The following is a 23,358-nucleotide window of genomic DNA, read 5'->3' as shown; positions in this document are numbered from 1 at the left end:
CTAACGTTTGTTCACTTGGTCACGTGACATATCGCCAAATTATGTTTAAACAAGCGTACCCACGACTCAAAAACGCGGGAAAAGTTATAAACGCAACATCCGTCTGAAGCATTTATCCCGCCAACTCGAGATACAACAAATAAAGGAAGAAACGTTAGACATTGGAAACTTCGTAAGGTGTCTAGTTTGACATCTAAATCATAGACGTATACAATATTTAAATATGAATCCGTTATATTTATTTGGATTCGTCAATAACACTACCCCGTTTGTTCCACTAGAGGGCAGCCGCCGCAGCCTTGTCTCTACAGTTTTCTAACAGCACCCACTGAGATAATAAAATAGAAGAAAAAACAAGCATTTCCAGCAAGCTCATGAAGACTCGCGTGTGGTGTATGACAAACAATTGTTATTGTGGATAATTAAAATATATGAAAACTGTTTAATTCGAAAAGCACATCATCCATTATTTGAGGTAAAGCCCAATACATTGTTGGCTTCAGTCCCTTCATGTCACCAACATAAAAATATCATTTTATGAATTGCTGCAACATCGCTGAGTCTGTAGAAGATGCAAACTGATAACACTCACTGCTTGGCCTCTTTGTATACACCATGAATGAGGTGGCCTGGCCACTGTTGGCCTCTGAAAAAAATACTAATAAAATACTATCAACAATAAGTTAATCAATAGATGTATTGAATATCAACAAAACAGTAAATCTATCGACCAATAACATATAAGGCCCACCCCTTAATAGTACTGAATAATAATACAGTACATTGAAATATTTTAGAAGTATAAATAAAATGACTAGTCCATTCCACACCGCCCTGCATGACAAAACATTGGTTTGCATTGCGGCCTTCAGTACCGAGCTGGAACCATTAGGGTAGGAAGTCCCCCACTTATTGTCATAGTAACATGGCTGTCTTGGGGGGGGGGGAAACATGGATGGCGGTCCGTCCCTTAGATCCATCATGCGTTGCTGTCCAACTGCCAGGTCATGGCGTTGAAGTCCATGCTGGTGAGGTTGACGGTGTAGGGACCATCCACCCGCTCTGGCTCCGCCTGCTCCCCAGTCTGACCCGAGCTGCTCAGGTTGTTGGCCCTCCAGGAGTTCAGTGGTCGAATGGCCTTCTGGAAGCGCTGCAACGACACCACCCACAAAAGGAGGTCAGGAGACAAAACCCAGGTCGTGTTCCAGGTGGTGACTTTTTCTTTTCACACCGGTGATTAAAAATGGCACGTTGAGATCGGGTTTCACTGGTAGTGTGGCTGAGGTTCTGAGGCATGTAACACGGGCCTCCTTTGCTTTATTAATCCCAGGGGAAAGGGTTTATGTTACACTTACTCGGCACAATACATAAAAGTTGAAAGTTGAAAAAAAAACAACACAAATTTGCATTAGCAATAAAAAGCCTCTTCATGGCCTTAATGTATGCCACAGTGGTGCAGGTTTAGTACTGACGTCTTTGAGGGTGCCCGACTCCCTGCCGATGGCCACCACGGCCCATATGGGGATCTGCATGCAGCAGGCCGCGCCGATGCACACGCCCAGCGCCTTGCCCCAGAAGGGATACACGTAGGAGCCGTAGTGCAGCGACGTGTTGTACATCTCAAAGAAGATGTAGGTCAGGATGAACTGGAGCGACAGATGGAACACAACACAGTGTGAACAAACCAGGTTTAGGATCCAATAGGGGCCTACTGGGCTATAGATAGGAGGGAAAACCACCAAACAGGCCCACTGCAGGAGATACACAGAATGAGTCTCGCCGCTACTGAATAATTCACTATTGTCAGATTACAGCACAGTCACTGCCTACATTTCAAGTTCAGAGTGGTGTGATTGGTTTGTGTAGTATATAAGGAGCTACAGAGACATGGGTTTTAAATCTTTACCAGATCTGACTCTACATGCATATTCATTCAATGAGATGTTTGTAATTGGCAAGAGTGTTTGCTTACCAGGAGAAGGAAGGGAGTGATGAATACCCAACACGCTTTGAAGAAGCCAAGAAACTTGGTACACCATGGGGGACAGTGGCAGATCATATCGATGATGTCCTGGCAAAACTGATTCACTCCTAGTCACATGAGAACACAGAAAGGCTTAGACACCAGAGACCTGTAGAGGGGACCCAACGCGGGGTCCACACAATGAATACAGTATTTCCCTCCTCTCGTGGGAGTTTCAAAGAACGTCAAACACCACAAAACAATGACAGTTGGCTAGTATCCAGAGTTAGTATTTTTCCTTAAACATGATGTTACAAGACATGAAAAAAGTGTAAACATTTACAGGTTTAATGTCATTGTGTGAAATGCTGCATTATATTAACAAAAGTGTCCTTGAAGAGCAAATATGACCAATCAGGAATTAGGATAGGCTTGTGAGAGAGTGTGTGGCAAACAATCCACTTAATGGCATTTCAGAGGACTTACTCTGAAGCAATACAGGGAAGCAAATCAGAGTATCGAACACAAACTCTGAGTGAAGGAAATAACCTATGAGACATGCTGCTGTGTTAGGAACAGGGTTTAATTCCTGTGAATGGAGGGTCGAGATTAATGCTTGTGAGGTGTACTGACGGTTAGGGTTTGATGCCTGTGAGGTGTGGTGATGTTAAGGGTTTTATACCTGTGAGGTGTGGTGATGTTTAGGATTTTCTACCTTTGAGATTTTGGGGATGGTTAGGGTTTGATGTCTGCGAGGTGTAATGAAGGTTAGGATTTGATGCCCATGAGGTGAGAATGGTTAGGGTTTGATGCCCTGAAGTGAGAATGGTTAGAGTCGGATGCCCATGAGGTGAGAATGGTTAGGGTTGGATGCCCTGAGGTGAGAATGGTTAGGGTTGGATGTCTGTGAGGTGTAATGAGGGTTAGGAAGTGTACCATAGAAGAAGGAGATGCCGATGCACATGAAGAGGGCGATGATTATCAGGCCGAAACTAGTGCTGAAGGAGTCAATGAGAGTGAACCAGTAAATGCCGCCCTATGAAGACAGAGACACCAGACGCATGAGATGGAACACGACAAATGACACACATACTGAAACACATACCGTACATATAGATCACAGAAACTCACATCACTGATGAGCAGAAGACCCATTAGGTAGAAGCCAAAGCACAGAGCCGCCAAGAACAGGGTCTTGTGCATCATGTTTTGTCTCAGCTGAGGAAACTCGTCCAACACTGCGGTAGTGATGCCCTCCATGTTCCCAAACTGTGAGGCAGAAAACATAGATGTCATTAAGATGGACGTAAGCAGCTCCCCTTGTCACCACCATCATTTTGTTGTTTGCAAAGAGTATTCCCAGTCTTACTAATGTGTCGATGCCCAGCATGAAAAGCATGAGGAAGAAGAGAATCGACCAGAACACGGAACCGGGCAGGAGAGCAAGGGCCTCTGGGTAAGCAACAAACGCCAAGCCAGGACCTAAATAAATGGAAATAAACAAATAAGTAAATAAAAGCAAGGAAAAATTAGAATAGGTAACAAGTCTATCGGATAGTAAACCTTTATATAATATATGATGATATAGAGATACTATAAGTCAAGAGCAACCCCAAACACGTATGTATACATTTTTTGAACCCGCAAAATCATTTCCAATCATTTGGATGACCAACATTTCAAAAGTAATTTCTAGAGAACGGGTCATGTGACCAGAGCAGTGCGTACCTGTGTCAGCCACCTGGCCCACGGGGACGCCCTTCCTCCAGGCCATGTGACCCAGAATGGAGAAGATGGCAAAGCCGGCAAAGAAACTGGTGCTACAGTTTCCGACGACTATTATCAACGTGTCCCTTAAAAAGAAGAAGTTACAACGAGTCGTACTCCAACGGCCAGCATAACAACGGCAACTAAATCCAAAGTCCAAGAGAGCACAAACAAACCTGATGACATTGTTGTCAAATTTATTGTAGGAGGCCATTGACAGCAGGCCCCCCACCCCGATACCCAGAGAGTAGAAGACCTGGGAGGCTGCGTCGTTCCACACCTGGGAACAGATTTTTAAGTATAAGGCTTTTACTGGGAACAGTTTTTACAACTATTTATGTCATTTACCAGACGCACACATTCAAAACGGTACTGGATTGGACTATCTAGCCAAATTAGTTAAGGTGCACTGCTATAGTCACGGTCAAGGTTCTAATAAAACAACTAGATATCCCTATCACTAGGACTCTGAAAGACGAGGTAAATCGATAAGTAAAAAAAAAAAACATAATAGAAAAAAATATGTAATTGTGTAACGAATGGACGCATTAGAAATCCTAAATAATTGTAGTAATCTCCATCAGGCCACCTTCAAAGGAGGCGTTACCTGGAGCAGGTTATACCTGCTGCTGTCCCGGGTTGTACCTGTGCACTGGCTAGACGGCTCCAGTCAGGGGTGAGGTAGAAGGCCACCCCTTGAAGCGATCCTTCCAGCGTGGCGCCCTTGATGATCAACACAAGCAGCACGAAGTAGGGAAACGTAGCGGTGACGTAAACCACCTGAAAACACCAGAAACCAGAGGTGTATGTTAACCAAAAGTAGAAATAGAAGTAGAAAAAGTAGCACCAACAGGATCTACAAATGCAGTACACTGCTTGTGAACTGTGTGTTGGATGCCATTACAGTTTATTCAGTTTTTCTTTGTTTATTCTGTACAGATTGTCTATCTACTGTTAGTTCATATTTGTGTTCATATTTGTTTCTATTGGCCTTCGTTGTTTTGTGCTGCCATTCTGCCTCGGGGGTTGAATAAAGCATGTCATGTAATCCATGTTGGTTCACCTTCCCGGAGCTGCGGATGCCCTTCAGCATGCAGAGAAAGATGATGATCCACGCGGCCAGCAGGCAGAGGGCCAGGGGCCACCGCACCGGCCCCGGGTCGTGGAGGCCCTTACTGTGCACTACACCCAGCACCTTCTCACTAAGGAGAAAACACACAGACACAAAGCAAACGTTGGTTAAAACCACCATGCCTGGAGATCTGTTCATGGCTGTCCATCTGCCCATGGCTATGTCCACTACATCAGATAAAGTGATGTAAGTTCTATTTTTATCCCCTTTCTTTCTGAACTTCTGTTCAGACTGTGTAGAATGACTATTATGGTTACAGAGCGCATATGACCAAATGATTTTCCAGGAAAAGTGTGTGCATCTCCTTTATTGACACTAGACAAACAAGACAAACAGTCCTTTTCAGAAACATTATTTACTTCAGTTGGTCAGCTCAAGGAAGGACCAACACTGGCTGTGCTTTCTGAGTATCAAGACAATAGTAGACCATTCAAGGATTTGCATTTTACATTTATAAGAATGCACTGCGGGTCAGAGACAAACAGAATTTTGGTTCTTCTATTTGTCTTGTACATTTGTTGTTATTGACAATAAAGCTGACTTTGACTTGTTTTAATATCTATAGCCTACTAACATGTGTTCAGATAGTCAGAGAGGGAATGAGAGAGGGACTCACTTCCAGAAAACCTCTGAAGGACTCTGAAAGGACCCGTTGCCCGAGCTGATGTTGGCACAGAGGTCAGCATTGGCGAGTGCCTCACAGGACCATGGCAGAGGGCTCTGGAAGGAGCTGCCCAGGTAGTAGAAGGTCCAGGCGATGATCACGTTGTAATAGAGGCACACAAGCGTGGACACACACAGCATCCCAATGCCAATACCTGCCGGGCCACACACAGGGTTAGGGGGGGTCTTCCTGGGGATTTGGATTTGTACAGCATGGTTTAGCAAAAGGCACGTGATAAAAAAGGTGTATTTGTGGATGCTGATTCAACCATGTACCTTGAAAAAGATACACTCTTCTGATGAATTTAATGTATTGAGCCGAGCAGAATATCATTTGGAATTATTAGCTCACTGCTAACAGTTAGCAAGGTTCTCCTTTTTTTATGATAGCAATCAATCGAGGCAACAGCTTATCATTCATTTAATAAATACATACAATTAAAAATATAAATCAAATATATGTTTTTAGTTGACATAACAAGGAAGCACAGTTATTCTTATGCCAACATCTTTTTTTCTTTGACTCTTAGTTATAAAAGGTGCTGTTGTTAAGAAAAGAGCATTGTCTCCACAGGTATTGACCATTAACCTGACTTCAAACGGCACTTAGAAACCCCATATTTGTCCAGCTTTGTACCACTGTAGAGCTGTATTTGAACACTCCAGCTTGGACTCATGGGTTACCTTTAAGGAGAGGGCAACACTTCCATACAGTGATGGGGCCAGCAGCTCCATACTGGCCCAGACTCAGCTCCATGAGGAACAGAGGCACACCAGTGAAGAACAGCATTATGAAGTAAGGTATGAGAAACACACCTGTGGGACAGGAGAGACAAGTGTGCATGAGGAGGAGGGAATGGGCCAGCTCTCCTGAACCACCGTGAGCCAAAGTAAGCAAGACCTGGCTCGTCAAGACAAGTCGTGACTCGTGATGGATCCCCAGAGTTCAAAGACACATGACCGAATTTCATCTTCAACAGAAACTGCTTTTTCATCATTCTCAGAATTACTGCTCTAGCCTAAAATTATGAATATCAGGTTTATTTAAATGACAGCTAGTCTCACAGGTCTTCACAGGCCCTGCCTGAACATTAGGAAAAGTAGTAAAGAGAGACAGAGGAGGGATCTAATCTCTATGATGCCTAGCAAGAAACATGGTCAGCTTGGCTGACATACGTTAGCAATGCTAGCAGTAATGGAGTTGGATTCATCAACACCTTCAAAAACCACAGTTAGACGGCTGTTTTAAGTGTATGATTTCTACATTGTGTTTTTCTCTCTAAACACTTAAACCGCCGTCTTGGGTGTGTACCCGAGGATTGAACAGCGTAAGCCCATAGCAACGCACAGGCTGCTATGGTTACCAGTGGTTCTAAGCGCCACTTGTAGGAAAACATGCCTCACCTCCTCCATTGCGGTAGCAGAGGTAGGGGAACCGCCACACGTTGCCAAGGCCGACGCAATATCCAATACAGGACAGCAGGAACTCATACTTCCCACCCCACTGCTCTCGTGGGATGTGTGGGTCCGGTGCGGGGGTAGGGGCCGGGGGCTGTGCTTCCGACTGTGTCTGCGATGTTGGGTTGGCGACATTATGCTTAGTCGCAGTGTGACCATTCAACTGCATGGCATTCTAGAAAGAAATGAATGCATTAAGGAATTCATTTGTTTATTTATAATTAAGACACACACACACACACACACACACACACACACACACACACACACACACACACACACACACACACGGTTAAGCCAGACTAAATCAACTTTATTGATATACATAATCAAACACATTTCATCCCATGTCAGCATGTTTTTGTTAGCGAGTGTTGAGATACATATTTATTATCATGCTTTTCTGGTTTTGGAAGAACCATGAAGAATGCCTTATACGTAAACAATCAAAGTTCAAAAGTGTTTCTCAATAAGTGCTAATCAGGGTACGGGCTTCTGGTTCAAATAGATACCTAAATGAGCCCAGAACGAAAGGTTGGAGACAGATGAAGATCTGTTTTTTTTTTGTTATATAGCAAACGTTAACACATGTTGTGGTAAGGTTGCCCTAGGGCTACCTCATGAAAAGAGCTGATGAAACCGCATGGCTTCCTTCCTGTGTGAAATGTATCTCATCGAAAGAAGTAGTCTACAGCAGTGGTTCTCAACCTTGGTTCTCAAAAAATATTTCACAGGGGGTACATCAGTGATGTACCCCCTGTGAAATATTTTTTCAGCCAAGTACCCCCTAACCAGCGCAAAGCATTTTTGTTTTGGCTCCCCTCTGTGTTTTCAAAAGAATTGCTGCTACGCTTCAACCACGACTCCATCGTTGATCCAAGTGATTGACAGGTGATGCCAGGTGGCATATGACAGGTTGGGTTTAACCATCCTGGTATGGGGGAGACTCTGGGTTTTAAGGATAATGAAATTGAATAGCCTACTGAATATAAAATTAATTTTATGAACTTATACTTATATTTTCCTGAAATATTTATTAAATAATTATTTTTAAAGGAGTTTTGCATGGATGCTACTTTTTTTTAAAATCGGTATATTTTAAAATCTCACATACCCCCTGGAGTGCCTTCACGTACCCCCATTTGAGAACCACTGGTCTACAGGTTATCACGTAGGCCTACCACACTGAGGAAGTTGCTACAAAATTCATACATTCTCCTGAAAGTTAGTCTGGTTTAAAGTGAACCTCTCAAAACTATCACTATGTAACTTGTATTCCACTACATCAGTTATTCTGACACTTGTTGAAAATTACACCAATATGAAGTCTTGCAAATGACTGGATCCACCAGTTTTAATGACTTCCTAGGCCAAACTTCCCTTTTCATTTCAACTTTATCATAAGAGGATAGGAGTAGCCCATGTATTCAAGGCAATGGCCACAATAGTTATGTACAATCAATACCACCAAATTCATAACCAACCACTTAGTTGTGTTATACCCATCTGAAAAATTGCTACAATATTTTTTATTCATATTTTAAGTAGGCCTGGTCCATTTGAATAAATATGGCTTCAATGGCTCTTTCAAGGTAATAAAATCACATTCAGTCCCATATCACTTACAATTTAGATTTGTGTTTGAATTTCCAAATCCCCGGGACAAATGCAGAGAACCCCCTTATGAGTTATTGTGGTATAAACCATCACTTGCGTACGCACTGCGCAGGGGGCATAAATGTGGTTCGACCGGTTGCAGCTTCCCTACAGTTGAACTTTATCCTGTTTGACTTGGTAAACATGGCTTAATCGTTATATAGGCCTACCCAAGGGAAAAAAAAACTCTTGGGGCTATAACTGAGTTGCACATAGACCCATTTCAGGTGATTACACGACGATGCCGTCGATTACCGACTAGGTTAAGGTTAAGCACCGTTCTCACCTGCGGTGTTGTTGTTGGATTCGCCAAGATGGTGTTTCCAGGTGCCGCTTTCGGCTCGTCGCTCTTCATTTCTTCTGGCAGTTATCGAACTGAGTTTCTCAGTTGTCTACATTTTAAGATGTAACTTCTGGTGGGAGGTAGCCTACATCGAAGTCTATGCATGCGTCCGGTAGGTTTCTTGTTCACTTTTAATTAAGCGTAAAATAGACACCAATTCCGAGCCGGCGTTTTCAGGCAGTGGCTCCGCCGAGTGCGAGAGCGCAGGTGCGGCTGGAGCATCCAGGAGACCAGTGAGACCAGTGCCATGACGTCCTCTCGTCTGTAGGGCGTCCGGAGACCACTGCCATGACATCCTCTCGTCTGTAGGGCGTCAGGAGACCAGTGCCATGACCTCCTCTGGTCTGTAGGGCGTCGAGGACGCCAGTATGTCGTTTTCAACTTCATCGCCTGTAACAGAATGGAAAAGGGTACAGCCACATTTCACCAACTAGGCCTACTAATAATAGTTTTATGTTACACTTTTCAATAGCCCTACAAGTACCCATATGTGATTTACATCAAACTGAAAAAGAGCAAGACCTAGGGAAAATGTAATTTAAAGGTGACATACATGTGTCCACCTAGATGTTACTGGATAGATCAGTCTACCAGCCTACCCAGTGGACTGTAGCAAACGTTGCTCATCTATCCAGCACACATCTAGGTGGACAAGCCCACTAGTGATGTCAGATGAGGCAGGTTTTCAAAACGGCTTGTAATGGCTAATCACACTCACACCTGGTGGTATAATATGTCACCTTTAATAGTCATGACTCTGCTTCTGTTCTGATAGACTGGCCTTAAATAAAGGTTATTAAACATACTTTTTTTTACATTCAATACTTAGTGACAATAATCCAGCCAATGTAAATGAGTATACCCACTTTTTTTCTCTTGCACATTACATTTGTAATTTTTTGGTGACGTTACTGTGACTATTTAATTTCTTTCAAACTTGAGGCACTGGAGGCTACATTTGGCCTGGATTAAAAAAAAAAAAAAACCTGCTTAATAACCAGTGGAGCAAACTAAAGATGAAGACAATAACTGTCCTGACAAGTTCAGAGGGCATGATAAACCGTACAAATCCAGTGGAATATTAGGCAGAGATTCCTGACATTACTGTCATTCCTTACAGGAGGGGGGCCTCCCAAACCGACCCAGAAGACCCCGCCACTCTATCCAGGGTATTGTTGAACTGCCAGTCTGCATTAAACATGGCTGCACTCCCTGCGACTTGGATTATACTATTTCGCCCTCTTTACCAAATGATCATGTTCCTCCCTCCCTCTCTAGCTGGGTATGGAGGGGGCACAGGCCTTCTCATCTCAGAATCATTGAACTCCAGAAGCCATCATTTGAATACCATGCCATTACAAGTACACACCTTTTGAGGTGACAACACCCTGCTTGACAAGCGGGACCAAGTTGTTCCGTATAGTAAGGCCACTGTTACAACAGCTCACGACCAACATGATGGCATGGCTTGATAAACATGGTCCAAGGAACAACCACAGTAGACAGCAATTGACCAACGTAACAAGATGAACTACCGGGTTTTAAGATCTGGCTCTAACTAAAGAAAACAGGAGAAACTACTGGGCCATTGTGCCATGGGCATGGGCCTGACCTTCAGCCACTCCTCATCAACTAACCAAAACAAAGCAACCACTTGAAGCTACAAGAGGAAGCCATGCAAAGTGGATTGGTTCTCCCTGGAACTAAACATAGCTACAAGAACAAGAAGCCTTCAGGACACAGGAGGCAGACTAGGGCCCATAGAGAAAGAGAGCTTTCTTCTAATAGAGTGGTCCACAATTGCGGTTGATCTTTATTAGCATGGTCACCGAACCCCCTCTCTCCACTGGTTCTGTGGAGAAGAGGCTGATGGTGTTGGCACCATGTGTAACCATGAGGGCATGTATCCGGGACATGCCCTCCATTTAAATGTTTATTAACATATAAACAAATCCTCAACCCATGGTGCCTAAGATTTAGGTACCAACTAGACTTGTCTCATTTGCCTTCCTGTACTCCTGTACCAGGTAAACCAATCATCAGAAATGCATTTACACACAATCAAATGAACCAGCACACAACGCAAACATAACCTAAGAAAAGGCCACAAAGGAAAGGGATGCATCAATGTGCTGAAGTTGAAGCTATCCTTGATCAATGAACATCCTGTCCTGATGTAGGCTGCTTCGGGAAATCCATTTGGCGCCACCTAGGGGATCCAGATTAGCCATGTATGTTATGTTTAATGTTCAATCTCAATCTAAAGCCCTGAACAAGAAACCAATTAAAACATGCAATAACAGACACAATACTATATTGTATATTGTGGTTCACCCAAAAATATACGTAGCCTATGCAACAGCAATGCATGCTTATTTTGGACACATGAACACATGAAGAACAAAGGGGACTAAAATCGGAGCGAAAGATAACGATTCAAGCACATATTACATAATTACACATCAAATGATGTGTCGAAACGCCAACAAGCACTTTTATAACACTTTAATTAGTAGGCCGCCATGAACACCTCGTCTCTCGGGGCTTGAACGCGGCAGCTGAAGTGGGCGGAGTCCATAACTGAAGTGGGCGGAGTCAATGTAACAACAACGAGCCTGTGACTGCTACCATGGACTGTATGTCACTAGATTCATCATACTACAATTCATTAGATTGCAGGTCATATATTTTTCTTTTTTGCTTTTAGGTAGTCATTTGCTTTTATACTAATTTTAAGATCATGTTTAGAAATTGTATTACAATTGCGTAACGACTGCGTGGGCGGTATCGCTAATGCACATTTTTAGCTAGGATGTATCGTATCTTTAATATATAGGTAGCGCATGATATAACATGCTATAATGAAATATATACATATATATATTTTGTTTATGTCTCTATAACGTCAGTCTATAAGGGGTGGAATAGGATTAATCGAACTAACGAAATTGTATGTTATATGTTCCAGTGTTCAGACCGAAGACAGCAGAATAAAGCAGCAGGGACTTTCCTGTTGACCCGGACGTGAGGCTGACGTAGTGGAGCTGGAAATTCCTGTTGTGTTCGTCCTCGTCGGGGAACTGTCGGGTCCTCATCGGGGAACTATCTGTCATCCTTGGCTGTCACCGTCACGGGAGCCTAGACCCCGGACAGAAGGGGTCCACATCAGGGTGGGGGGGGGGGGTGAGGGCATGAGAGGATCTGATGCCATGCCATGGTGAAGGCACAATGGATCAGATACAATAGTGTGGTCCAAAAGTATGATTTCACTATCAGCACGGGTTATTGATGGGGAAACATTTATTCCCATGTGATGCATGATTAAAAACGAGTGACGGTGGACCTTTCGCGCTCATGGGTCCCACGTCAATGAATTATTTTAATTGTTATATTGATTCAACATTTGTGAGGGGTAACTGTGCTTCTTCCCTCTCAAAATTAAAGAAATGAAACGTAGACTGCTCACATTTAAATATAACCGCATTCAAATGTAGCTTTATTACTTTCTTGTACATTGTACGCTATTATAAGTCGGATGAAGGACTGTTAAGTTAAGTTTTAACTTAAGTTTTGTGTCGATACATAGCAGTTAGGCTGGTTAGTTTCGTTTTCCTTTGGAGCAGAACCCCGAGTGTGTGTGACAGGGAAATACCCATAACGGTATTCTCACACATCTCCTTCAGCTGCACCCGCCCCGCCCCTGTAATACTACATGTAAACGAAATTCTAGAAATATGGAAACTCTGTTGGAACTGAAGAAGAACCAGTTTCTGATGGCCTTGTGTCGCAGCGGGCCTCCGCCGGATCTGCAGTATGACAACTCCTCAGGTACCAGCTCCTCTCCTCTTCCTTTCTCCTCGAACCGCTACATCCACTTAACTATGCCATGACAACTTTGTCGTCTCTTTAACTTATAGTATACTTCAATATGAGATTATTAGATTAGAGTCTTTTTCAAATAGTCATTTGAATACTTTATTTCCGTTTCTTTTTTTCTTTTCTTTTTTTACTATGCTTGAGAAGGGAAACAGCTGTGAAATTATAACATTATTGTGTAGCCAACTCCATGCTTAAAAACAAGAAAAAGAAACGCTTCCTGTGATTTATTCCTTGGTAAACAAGGATACGAGGGCAAGTAAAGGACACAAGGAATGTGATTTAATGGGTATAAGTGGGAGAACCTTTCATGTTGTGTTTCAAATTTCTGAGCTAGGGAGATGCCCCTCCCCCAAATAATTGTAATTTAAATTGCTTGAACGGTCTGTGGTGACTGGGAGTAATGTGAACATGTTTTGCCTGTATATTTGTATGTATGTATGTCAACTATGGCACCCATTGCACTCCTGATCATCCCTGGAAGGAGGGATCCCAGAGTCTGTGTTTCTTCTCAAGATTTCTTTCTTCTTTCTTCCTTTCTTATTTCTTCCTTGCTAATTAAGGGAGTTTTATCTTGCCCTCTGGGTGGCTAGGGTCAGGGGTCATAAACACACAGCCTGTTAATCCCTTTGAGACTATACCGGTGGTTAAGGGCTATACACATACAATTTAATTGAATGTTTTCCTCTTCCTCCCCCAGAGCTCTTCCGCATCTCCACGTTTGCCCGTTTCCCGGCCTCTGGCGTGACGGAGCGCAGCCTGGCGCGGGCGGGCTGGTACTACACGGGCGTGGGCAACCGGGTGCAGTGCTTCAGGTGCAACGTGACGGCGGAGGGCTGGCAGGCCGGGGACTGTCCTACAGAGAAGCACCGGCAGCTCTCCCCATCCTGCCCCTTCATCCAGAGCCTGCCCTCCACCGCCAACCTGCTCTCCTCCTCCCACTCCGCCTTCTCCCCCCTGCGCAGCGCCCCGGTCCTGCCGCCGGTAACTGATAATGCCTTTGGTTGTGCTGTAGAAAGGGGGTGGCTTGAACCCAGTGCTTATACAAAGCCTCCTGTGTGATGAGGTCGAGACTGAAGTGATGACTGGGTCTGTCGCTGTGCCTCCGCGTTGAGATGCCGTTGGTCTTATGGCCGGCTAGAGGCGGGTCTTGTGAGCTGGAGAGCCATGTTGAAATGTACTGAAAGATGAGATTGAGATCACAGGTTTTTAGTTTTGTTTAAATGTGTAAGATTGTTTGGATGTCTTCCAAAGTCCAGTCATTCTAAGTGGGTATGTTTTTTGCCATCTGCCCCAGCTGTCGGTTCCGGGCCCTGCGGTTGTCCCAGCACCGCCCCTCCCTGCTCCCAGCAGCCAGGCAGAGGAGCCCGCCGCCTACCTGAACATAGGCTTCTCCGCTCCGCCCCCATCCAGTCCGCTGGCGTCCCGCGGTGTGGAGGACATGTCCCACCAGAGGCCGCCCGTGTGCCACAACCCTAGCATGCGGCGAGAGCAGGAGCGCTTGGACTCCTTCCAAGCCTGGACGCTGTCCATCATCACCCCCGGAGAGCTGGCCAAAGCCGGCTTCTACTTCCTGGGTCAGGGCGACCGGGTGGCCTGCTTCAGCTGCGGGGGACAGGTGTGTGTGTGTGTGTGTGTGTGTGTGTTGGGCCAGACTCGGCAGCAGTAGCATCATATCTTAAGGGTCTGATTTATAAACACTACCACTTTCACAATGACAACCCCAAACTCGGTGCCCGAATGAGGAAAATATCGGGGGTAACATCACGTATGTTTTGCAGCTGAGTAACTGGGAGCCGGGGGACCGTGCCGTGTCGGAGCACCAGAGACATTACCCCAACTGCCGCTTCGTCAGAGGAGACCGGGCGGACAACGTGTCCCTGGCTGCCTCTGTGGCCCCTGGCCCCGGGGCCGCCACGGCGGGGCCCTGGCAGCTCTCTGGGGCGGCAGCGGCAGCAGCGGTGGTAGCTCCAGGCCTCAGTAACGTGTCGAACCCCGCCATGCAGCAGAACGAAGACCGGCTGCTCACCTTCGTCAACTGGCCCTCGCGCATCCCGGTGCGGCCCGATCAGCTGGCCAAGGCCGGGTTCTACTATGTGGGTAAGAAGCCACGCCCACTCACGTTGAACCAGGGGTCTGAATGGTGAACTAAATGTTTGGCCCAAAAATAAGGGCTTCCGTTGACTTGGGGACGATAAACGATAAAAACGATAAAATGCGTTTGCTCTTCCAATCTTTACAAATGACCATTGGTGTGTTTGTTCCAAAGGTCGTAATGATGACGTGAAATGTTTCTGCTGTGATGGCGGGCTTCGCTGCTGGGAGTCTGGAGATGACCCCTGGGTAGAACACGCCAAGTGGTTTCCAAGGTAACTGGTAACCATGAGGTGTATTAGTCTTTATATTTTTGTAAGGCACCGGATTTGCGCCGTGAACTATCCTCTGATACAGAGGAGCTTAGCCCCTGTCATCACTGCATCCAACGCTGATTGGTGTCTCTTCCTGATTCCAGGTGTGAGTACCTGCTGCAGGAGAAGGGCCAGGAGTTTGTGCATCAGATCCAGGCCCGGTTCCCGCGGCTCTTTGAGCAGGTTGGTAAAACCAGCAGGTTTCCATTTGGGACTGTAGAGCCGGAGACATCTCAAGACTGAACCATTTAGTTTTTTCTTGTTCCTCAACAGCTTTTGACCAGCGGCGACAACAGCTCCAGAGAGTTTGTGGACCCACCAGGTAAGGAACGGCTCAGGTTAAGGACATGACCTTGAACATGATATTTGTATGCTACTCTTATAACATCGTTCAGCAGTTTGGTATTCACTGCAATGCACTGTTTCCGAATGCAAACGTCTGACTTATTGTAGAGGGGGCAGTCTCTGGGAGAAATTTCAACAAGAAATCATCATTCATAAATCCATCTTCTATCTTCAGTTCATCTATTATAAATGCTATAAATCACTTCCTAGTGGTGCACGTGGGGCCGGGGGAGGAGCGCTCGGAGGACATGGTCATGATGAATACCCCGGTCATCAAGTCGGCCCTGGAGATGGGCTTTGAACGCAGCCTGGTCAAACAGACGGTGCAGAGCAAGATCCTGACCAGCGGAGAGAACTACAAGACGGTCCAAGAGCTGGTGTCGGACCTGCTGAGTGCCGAGGACCAAAAGAGGGAGGAGGAGCGCGAGATGCTGGCTGAGGCCATGGCATCAGGTACATACGGTCTGCTGTTCACCCTCTCACCATATATTATGTATATATGTATCATCATCATTGTCTGCGCCAAAACCCCTGCAGCTGAAGGCCCCTAAACTAGCCCCATGTTTTTCACTCTGCCCCTGGTTATGGTGGCAAACCGCAGTCATTCAAACAACACTTTTTTTCACATTTGTGAGTGTTAATGCAAGGCGACGGGGGGTGAATCACGGCTCTTCACTGGGCTCTCTAACCATGTGTGTTCCAGATGGGTTCACGTTCCTCAAGAGGCACCAGACGGCACTGGTCCAGCGGCTGAAGAGTGTGGAGTCTGTGCTGGAGCATCTGAGGGAGCAGAACGTGATCAGTGAGTTTCTGGAACATAGAGAATGTGTCGTAACTACAGGGGTGCAAACTTACATTATGTGAGGATAATTGTTGGTTTTGACGAACACACCAGCCACCTCCACTTCCTTTGGGCTACTGAATATTGAATCTTCATGTTTCTATTAAAGGTAGGATATAAGACAAATGTACTATACTAATTCATAAAATGACCGTGATGTGTCAATTGAGATTAACATGGCAAGTGGAAGCACTGTCGTCTCCGACAACCCTACAGCCAACTTGTTCTTTGAATTTTTTTTTCTGGTTTGCAACGTTTTAGGTTGCTATGGCCTGTGTGTTATGATTCACTATTCTCAAAGTACTCTCAGGTGGCCAGATAGGACATATATTGGCATACAACACAGCTTGCTGCAGCCATGGAAGCAAGCAAACAAACTGGATGCACTGAGATTCTATTAGATCATACCATTCTACCCGGCCTCAAAAGCCCCGTCCGAAAAAGTATCATGACCAGAGCCGTGATAAGGATGGGTAAATCTGGAGTTTCATTGGACAGATGGAGACGGCTTAAAGCGCAGAAGGATTTCCAGACAGATGCTACATAAGCTGGTTAATATTTTGCAAACAAATACAATAGCTGATCAACTTAAAGTGCAGGACTCGTGGCCCAGTGTCAAAATGGAAATCGTTTCTCAAAATATTATGCAACCCGTGTAAGTTTCATGTCTGAAAAGGGGGCGGGCGGAGACAACTCGACATTGTTGTGAGATTGGACCTCAATTCACATGGGGAAACGTGATATTTAGAAGCAGCTAGGGCTGAGGCCTCTTGCTGCGGACCTTGTTGATCAAACCCGGAACCTTTGGCCTGTGCTGGGAATCGAACACCCTTGTGTGTTCACACTACAGTACTGTGGTCCCCATCTAATGCGACTATGTACCCCCCCCCCCCCCCCCCCCCCCCCCACAGCGGCGGAGGAATACGGGGGCGTCCAGGCCCTGCCCAGCGGCCCGCAGCAGACGGCCCGGCTCCTGGAGCTGGTCCTCAGTAAGGGGAACGCCGCCTCGGAGCTCTTCCGCAACTGGATCCAGAAGAACGACGTGCTGCTGCTCAGAGACCTCATGGGTACAGCCACAGACATGCCGCCACACTCTGTCCCATCCCATCGTGTTTGTGCAGGCCACCGCAGAACGTCGGGACATTACAACCAGTATATGAGTTCGCCCTGCTGGCGGGGGGGGGGGAGGAGATACCGCAGTCCACATCACATGACTGACATCACCAGTGGACATTAAGTCAGAGTCCACGTTTGCAAGATTCATAAGATTAAGATTCATCCATTCCTGCTTTACATACCGTGGACATTTAAATTCTGTTAACACAGTCGGCACATTGTTTTTATCACAGCATTGTCACAGATTATGTGCCATTTATTTTTTCCATTATCTGCATTGACAAAAGTCATGCAAGTGATTCAGTTCACGTTGCTTTCACATAATTAATTTAAAAACCTGTGTTTTTCCCTCCTGGTTAAATCCTGGCTCTGCTAAGGCAAAGGTACCACTGCTCAACTATTGTCCGTCGCCTTTCAATGCGGTCTCTTAGCATCCTCAGGCTTAATGTGTTCTCTCCACTGCACTTTCAGCCCAGGCAAATGAAGCTGTGTCACCAAGTCAGGATCTCTCAGGTACATACACACACATAACCTGCTGCACTGTACTGCAGCCAGGCAGTGGAGACTTCGCTTGAGTTCGCTTATATATAATATACTAATGCAATACATTCATGTTCTCACGTTAGTGGCAATGAATAACTGCTCTTGTACCCGACGTTCATCATGACCTGATTTTTGTTGTAAGCATTGATTGTTTTAATTGTCAATGCTATGCTTGGTCCTGTATTATCTGCTTCTACTGGCTCACTATGAGCAAATATACATATACTTTTAGTGAAACAATGTAGATAGTAACTGTGGTGTTGCGGAATCTTGCTGTAGAAAATGCTATCTAATCTTAAGAGTCAGCTTGGTAAATGCGATCGAGCCACCACTTAATTGAAACTGTCTCTGATGCCGACGACTCTCCAGTGGTTCGTTCTATTGGTTTAAAAGGTGGTGGGATTCAACGTTTTTCAGCTGTATATGTGGGCGATGTTTCGTATGACGTGGTGGTGGGATTCAATGTTTTGCGGCTGTGTATGTGGGCAATGTATCGTAGTAAGTGCTGGTGGTGGGATTCAACTTTTTGCTGCTGTATATATCGTGAGTATTTGGGACTGTATTCTCGATAGCTGAGTGTTTGGCTCCTCGACTAACGACCCTCCTCTCTGCAGAGCTACCCATGGAAGAGCAGCTGCGGCGGCTGCAGGAGGAGCGAACGTGCAAGGTGTGCATGGATAAGGAGGTGAACATCGTGTTCATCCCCTGTGGACACCTGGTGGTGTGCAAGGAGTGCGCTCCCTCGTTGAGGAAGTGTCCCATCTGCAGAGGCCTGGTGAAGGGGACCGTCAGAACGTTCCTCTCTTGAAGGAGCAGGAACCAGGGCTCCTGGTCTCCAGTGGTTTAGTCGATGGATTTTAGCATGCGGTGCATCTTGTAAAGCTACAAGCCAGTGTATTTATGGGAGGGGGTTTCAGAATATTGCAAATGCAGGCACGCTTACCGGACTATTCAAGTAGCCTGGTGATGAATAATTTGTATAGATCTAGTTATGCTGAGTTACACACCAACGAGGCTGAGAGTTCTATACTGAAGTGTGATCGTTGTGCCTAATAAAAACCTGTAGATTCTCATTTATATATATTTTTAGGTGTAAGTTGGTCGATTTCAAACTGTTTAACCCAGTGCAATGTACACCGTAATGTATATAAAACATGTTTGCTCCACAGATAAAATAACTCAAATATAGCAAAGGGATGTATCCATTCCACACCCATTAAATATTCATCAGGAAAATTTCCATAACATGACATTTCATTTAAAAATGTCAGTTTCAAAATTCAAAAGGTGTGGTGTGTAGAATTTTGCTCAATCTACAGAACGGACTTGGTAGAAATGGAACATAATATACATTATTAAGTATGGTAAATTAGTATGTAATCCATGTAAGAAAAAAATGTTTTCATTGACTTAGTGAGGCCTTTATAGTTAAATAGAACTGCTCTTGAGGGAACAAGCTTATAAAAAATTATATGGTGTCGTTATCCCATGGTTAGACCCGTGTTATACTTGTCGTTTAGGAGATACTTGCAATTTGCGCCACTATAGAGCATTGAGATTAAGTTTTCCCCGCTTGGACTTGTGATTGAACTGGTTTATCAAAAAAAAAGACCATTGTGCATTTAAAATATTGTTTTGCTAAACAGAAATTGCAGTGTATGCAATCATAGTCCCATTCATCCCATGACAAAAATCACTTACAAAAAACCAATGTTGTAAACTTGAGTTTTAAATTAACATTGGTATTAAAAATCTAGTTTTAAACGTATTAACTAAATACAATTCTAAAATCTATCAAGGAATTATCACTTTACATCACTACTCTATGCAGTCGTGGAAGATAACACTACAAACTGGAACTTAGATCACACTATTAATGCAAGTGCACCTATATAAAATCCTTGTTTAGGTATGTCTTTTTGCCAAGATGCGAAGGCCAAACCCATTTACCTTATTTATGCCAGGTGATTTTAAAATGTTTCCATAAACTGACACCATTTTGAGAACGATTAAAGATCAAAATCATGGCAATACTTCATATTTGTAGTATACTTAGATTATGTATGATATGCTTTATATAACATTTTAATGTAATTCAAGAGTGATATTGTTGAAATAAAGAGTATATTTAAGGCATTAATTATACTGTATATTCAGACAGAGTCTATTGGTTTGACATGCAACTGAATAAGTTATCAATTTCAGGAAGCTAAAATAAAAGAATTTTACAAGAAGTCTCACTCTCTCTCCCCCCCCTCCTTCCCCCCAATACTTGGAAATCACCCAAAACAAATTTGTACTTTCCAGACTGGCAGTAACCCCAACAGACCGACAAAGTCAGCAAGTTAATCAGGATTGTAGAGGTGTGGTCTGCAGTCACATACAATTCACTCAATGGCAAACATTGTGAGTTGCAAGTTAAACACAGACAAGTAATATTTTTACAAATATTTATTTTTATCCACATATCTCCATTCCCAGTTTAGATGATGCCGATCTGAAAAAAAATAATTATGGATTAGATTGAGCAATACAATCAGTGGCTCTTTTGACCTCACAGGGAGTCAGCAAAATGAAAGTAACATCACTTCAACATCAGTAAAATCATCTGATTAGATGAAAAAACAGAGGTCCACTTACTTTGTTTGCAACGTCCAACGCATCATAATCTGGTGCAAGTCTGACGTATGCCTTCTTCTCACCATCGGGCCTGTAATGTGAAACAGTGACGTTAAAGGAAAATATCTTTGCTGCGGTCATTTTGAAGCATGGAGTTGCCACAGCAACCCTTATATAATTTGATGATTCTTCTCCAGATCAAATATGACCTACAATGAAAGATTTAGAATTACAACTCTTATGCTCTGCCAATAGTGAAAATATATCACCCCTCACTGCTAGCGTACCTCCTAAGAATAAGCCCCCTCCCCAGTTTACAGAGATACCGTGTCACCATGAAGGTAGGAAAGTTCAAGAGAATACTGAAGATAAACTCAAAGCAGCTTTAGGACCCACCTGATCAGCGTGTTGACCTTGGCCACATCGATATCATACAGCTTCTTGACAGCGTGTTTGATCTGGTGCTTGTTGGCCTTGACGTCCACGATGAACACCAGTGTGTTGTTGTCCTCAATCTTCTTCATGGCCGACTCAGTGGTCAGCGGGAACTTGATGATGGCATAGTGGTCCAACCTAGAGACAAGGCACCGGGCGTCAGTTTAAAATGCTATCACTACTTCAGCCAGCCTACAAGGTAAGCTTTAAACCTCATCCATCCCAACAGGAGAATTAAGGTGTTGGATCCACATGAGCAAAATAGAAAAGAGCTTGTCTTTTCTACTTAAAATTATACACCACACCAACAAAACCAAAGTTGAAGGTTCTGCTTATTGGCACGGTATTTCGGTGCATCAGACGTGAAATTTTGGAATCATATTTTTCATACTTTGATCGCTGTAATCATCATTTGCACCAGATCAATGAATGTGGGAATACTATCATGATTCATACTTCACAACACTATACACTCACTTGTTCCTACGAGGAGCACTCTTGCGAGGATACTTGGGCGATCTGCGGAGACGCAGGGTCTTGGGGCGACGGAAGGTGGGTGAAGTCCTGATCTTCTTTTTCTTCTGACTGTGGACTCCTTTAAGCACGGCCTTCTTGGCCTTGAGTGCCTTCGACTTGGCCTCAGTCTTGGCAGGGACAGCTAGATGAAAAGTACATATTTTATTTAGTTGGTACAGATATATGATATTTGATGGCACAAGTTCACACCTCCCTCCTAGTCACTGACATTTTGTCAAAAATGACTATAGCAAGACGATCGTTTTTGAATTTAAATAAGTTCTTGTAGCTTCAAAATGGGAATTACAGGCATTCGTTTATATAAATGGGTTCTGGCATCAGTGGTTCCTTTGAGTTCGTCACTGGAAATCAGAATTTATAAATAAACATCATTTGCACAGAATGTCCCATTTGGAAAGAAATAGAATTCACCGTAACGAAGTTAACAGGGTTCATGTTTTTTTAAGAGGATCGTTCAGTCCACTTTCACGTGTAGCGATGCATTGCATGTCACTAGATAGCTACAATACGTGATATATACATACACAAAACACACGAAGCCGTACCTAAAGTCCCAATGTAGGACATGGTATAATATAAGGGTTGGTTCATTGAAATTGTATATTAGAAGGGCCATGGCAGGTGGATCGGTTGAATTATTTCAGAAACACCCGGTTAGCCCACATTAGCGTTAGCAGAACGCTAGCGCATTGCTGCTAGACAAGAGGCTAGGAAACTTGCGTGGTGATTTGTGCAATCTTTATACTTGAAAATCAACGTGTTATAAACATGTTATCGTGTTAGAAGTGAAGTACAACTTGTTCTGGTAATATTGATGAACGTATCATGACTTGCGGTTCCGCTATTTTGCCTATTTAGAACATTATTATCAAAGATGTACGTACCTTCCTTCTTCACCTTCGGTGCCATGTTGAGAAAGGAAGACACGAGGGGGTTTCCGGCCCTATAACGCAAGGGCGAGATTTTAATGTTGGTATCGCGATCTTTGGGTAACGCGGTCCATACACAGAAAAAAAGGAACGGAACCATGGAATGACCAAAATACTTACTTATTAATAAATTTACTTTATCTGAACCAAAATTCCTTCGAACGTTGATACAATTATCCAATTTATCCTTTGAGTGTTCTCTAAACATGTTTTTAACGAACTTAACAGTTGCGTTGTCAACTCTTACTCTATTAATCTTCAAAATGTACAATTTGATAGGGAAATATTGATGTATGTAGGAAATATATGCACTATTTAACAGTAAGTTACTCTGACCCTTGACTCCCTGCTTGTAGTTTGTAAACTCTGACCAATTCAATACTCTTTTATTTAAATAGTTTATTGCATCAACCACGTTGAAGGATATGTATCTATATCTATATTATACATCTATATATTATAAAGACCCTGGTGTTATTGCAGATGAAAGCCAATATGATCAAATGACTTTTGCATTATTTAAAGCAAAAGGTTAAGACCCTTTAATTTCAATATGTGAAACATTTTACACTATCAAGTGCTTAGAAAACTGACATCCAAACAATGAGGACAATCATAAGAATGAATAACCCATTTACAAACTATAAATATTTTTCTCCATTTAAAAGATGTACATTTGTCACTGTTCTGCTCAAGTGACTGCACAGTGCCCAACTAACTACTCAGT

At 43.9% G+C, this 23,358-nt stretch overlaps 3 protein-coding genes and 1 non-coding gene across 6 annotated transcripts; 1 reads left to right on the top strand and 3 right to left on the bottom strand.

Moving 5' to 3' along the window:
- Positions 1–474: 474 nt before the first annotated feature.
- On the bottom strand, positions 475–9,153 carry slc6a7 (solute carrier family 6 member 7). 2 transcript variants are annotated; one of them, XM_084473858.1, is made up of 14 exons: positions 8,926–9,153; positions 6,930–7,158; positions 6,210–6,341; positions 5,479–5,680; positions 4,794–4,932; positions 4,376–4,510; positions 3,907–4,010; positions 3,692–3,816; positions 3,333–3,445; positions 3,095–3,232; positions 2,900–2,999; positions 1,973–2,091; positions 1,473–1,646; positions 475–1,150 (listed from the first exon to the last, which is right to left on the bottom strand). In XM_084473858.1, exons 1-14 carry the CDS (start codon positions 8,992–8,994, stop codon positions 980–982), a joined length of 1,950 nt encoding a protein of 649 aa, XP_084329984.1. In that variant the 5' UTR covers positions 8,995–9,153; the 3' UTR covers positions 475–979. The 2 variants fall into 2 exon arrangements, with proteins under 2 accessions (XP_084329984.1, XP_084329985.1); XM_084473859.1 differs by lacking the exon at positions 8,926–9,153 and adding an exon at positions 8,610–8,725.
- A 2,404-nt stretch (positions 9,154–11,557) lies between these two features.
- Positions 11,558–20,341, top strand: birc2 (baculoviral IAP repeat containing 2). 2 transcript variants are annotated; one of them, XM_084474200.1, is made up of 14 exons: positions 11,558–11,661; positions 11,951–12,240; positions 12,666–12,810; positions 13,559–13,842; positions 14,156–14,476; positions 14,640–14,958; positions 15,128–15,227; positions 15,371–15,449; positions 15,540–15,588; positions 15,822–16,064; positions 16,315–16,413; positions 17,364–17,519; positions 18,040–18,081; positions 18,726–20,341. In XM_084474200.1, the coding sequence occupies exons 3-14, from the start codon at positions 12,717–12,719 to the stop codon at positions 18,917–18,919; spliced, it is 1,980 nt and encodes a 659-aa protein (XP_084330326.1). In that variant the 5' UTR covers positions 11,558–11,661; positions 11,951–12,240; positions 12,666–12,716; the 3' UTR covers positions 18,920–20,341. The 2 variants fall into 2 exon arrangements, with proteins under 2 accessions (XP_084330326.1, XP_084330325.1); XM_084474199.1 differs by having other exon boundaries at positions 11,951–12,810.
- A 206-nt stretch (positions 20,342–20,547) lies between these two features.
- Positions 20,548–22,647, bottom strand: rpl23a (ribosomal protein L23a). Its single transcript, XM_084474201.1, has 5 exons — positions 22,587–22,647; positions 21,643–21,823; positions 21,127–21,303; positions 20,752–20,821; positions 20,548–20,608 (listed from the first exon to the last, which is right to left on the bottom strand). Exons 1-5 carry the CDS (start codon positions 22,609–22,611, stop codon positions 20,594–20,596), a joined length of 468 nt encoding a protein of 155 aa, XP_084330327.1. The 5' UTR covers positions 22,612–22,647; the 3' UTR covers positions 20,548–20,593.
- On the bottom strand, positions 21,516–21,584 carry LOC311354964 (small nucleolar RNA Z17). Its single transcript, XR_014637344.1, has one exon. It is a non-coding gene; the product is annotated as a small nucleolar RNA Z17 (small nucleolar RNA).
- Positions 22,648–23,358: the final 711 nt, after the last annotated feature.

This window comes from Micromesistius poutassou (assembly GCF_964030765.1).
Source record: "Micromesistius poutassou genome assembly, chromosome: 10".
Classification (NCBI taxonomy): Eukaryota; Metazoa; Chordata; class Actinopteri; order Gadiformes; family Gadidae; genus Micromesistius; species Micromesistius poutassou.
The sequence above is the reverse complement of the archived record's forward strand: the minus strand, read 5'-3'. Positions and strand labels throughout refer to the sequence as shown.

Bases quoted from the DNA above. Each gene is read 5' to 3' on its own strand.
- slc6a7 (XM_084473858.1), bottom strand. From the start codon at position 8,994: ATGAAGAGCGACGAGCCGAAAGCGGCACCTGGAAACACCATCTTGGCG. The intron at 7,159-8,925 runs GTGAGAACGGTG...ATTTCTTTCTAG, and splicing joins ATCCAACAACAACACCGCAG to AATGCCATGCAGTTGAATGG. The intron at 3,446-3,691 runs GTACGCACTGCT...CCATTTATTTAG, and splicing joins GGGCCAGGTGGCTGACACAG to GTCCTGGCTTGGCGTTTGTT.
- birc2 (XM_084474200.1), top strand. From the start codon at position 12,717: ATGGAAACTCTGTTGGAACTGAAGAAGAACCAGTTTCTGATGGCCTTG. The intron at 15,450-15,539 runs GTTGGTAAAACC...GTTCCTCAACAG, and splicing joins TCCCGCGGCTCTTTGAGCAG to CTTTTGACCAGCGGCGACAA. The intron at 16,414-17,363 runs GTGAGTTTCTGG...CCCCCCCCACAG, and splicing joins GAGGGAGCAGAACGTGATCA to CGGCGGAGGAATACGGGGGC.
- rpl23a (XM_084474201.1), bottom strand. From the start codon at position 22,611: ATGGCACCGAAGGTGAAGAAGGAAG. The intron at 21,304-21,642 runs GTGAGTGTATAG...CCTTGTCTCTAG, and splicing joins AGTGCTCCTCGTAGGAACAA to GTTGGACCACTATGCCATCA. The intron at 20,822-21,126 runs GTGGGTCCTAAA...TTCACATTACAG, and splicing joins AAGGTCAACACGCTGATCAG to GCCCGATGGTGAGAAGAAGG.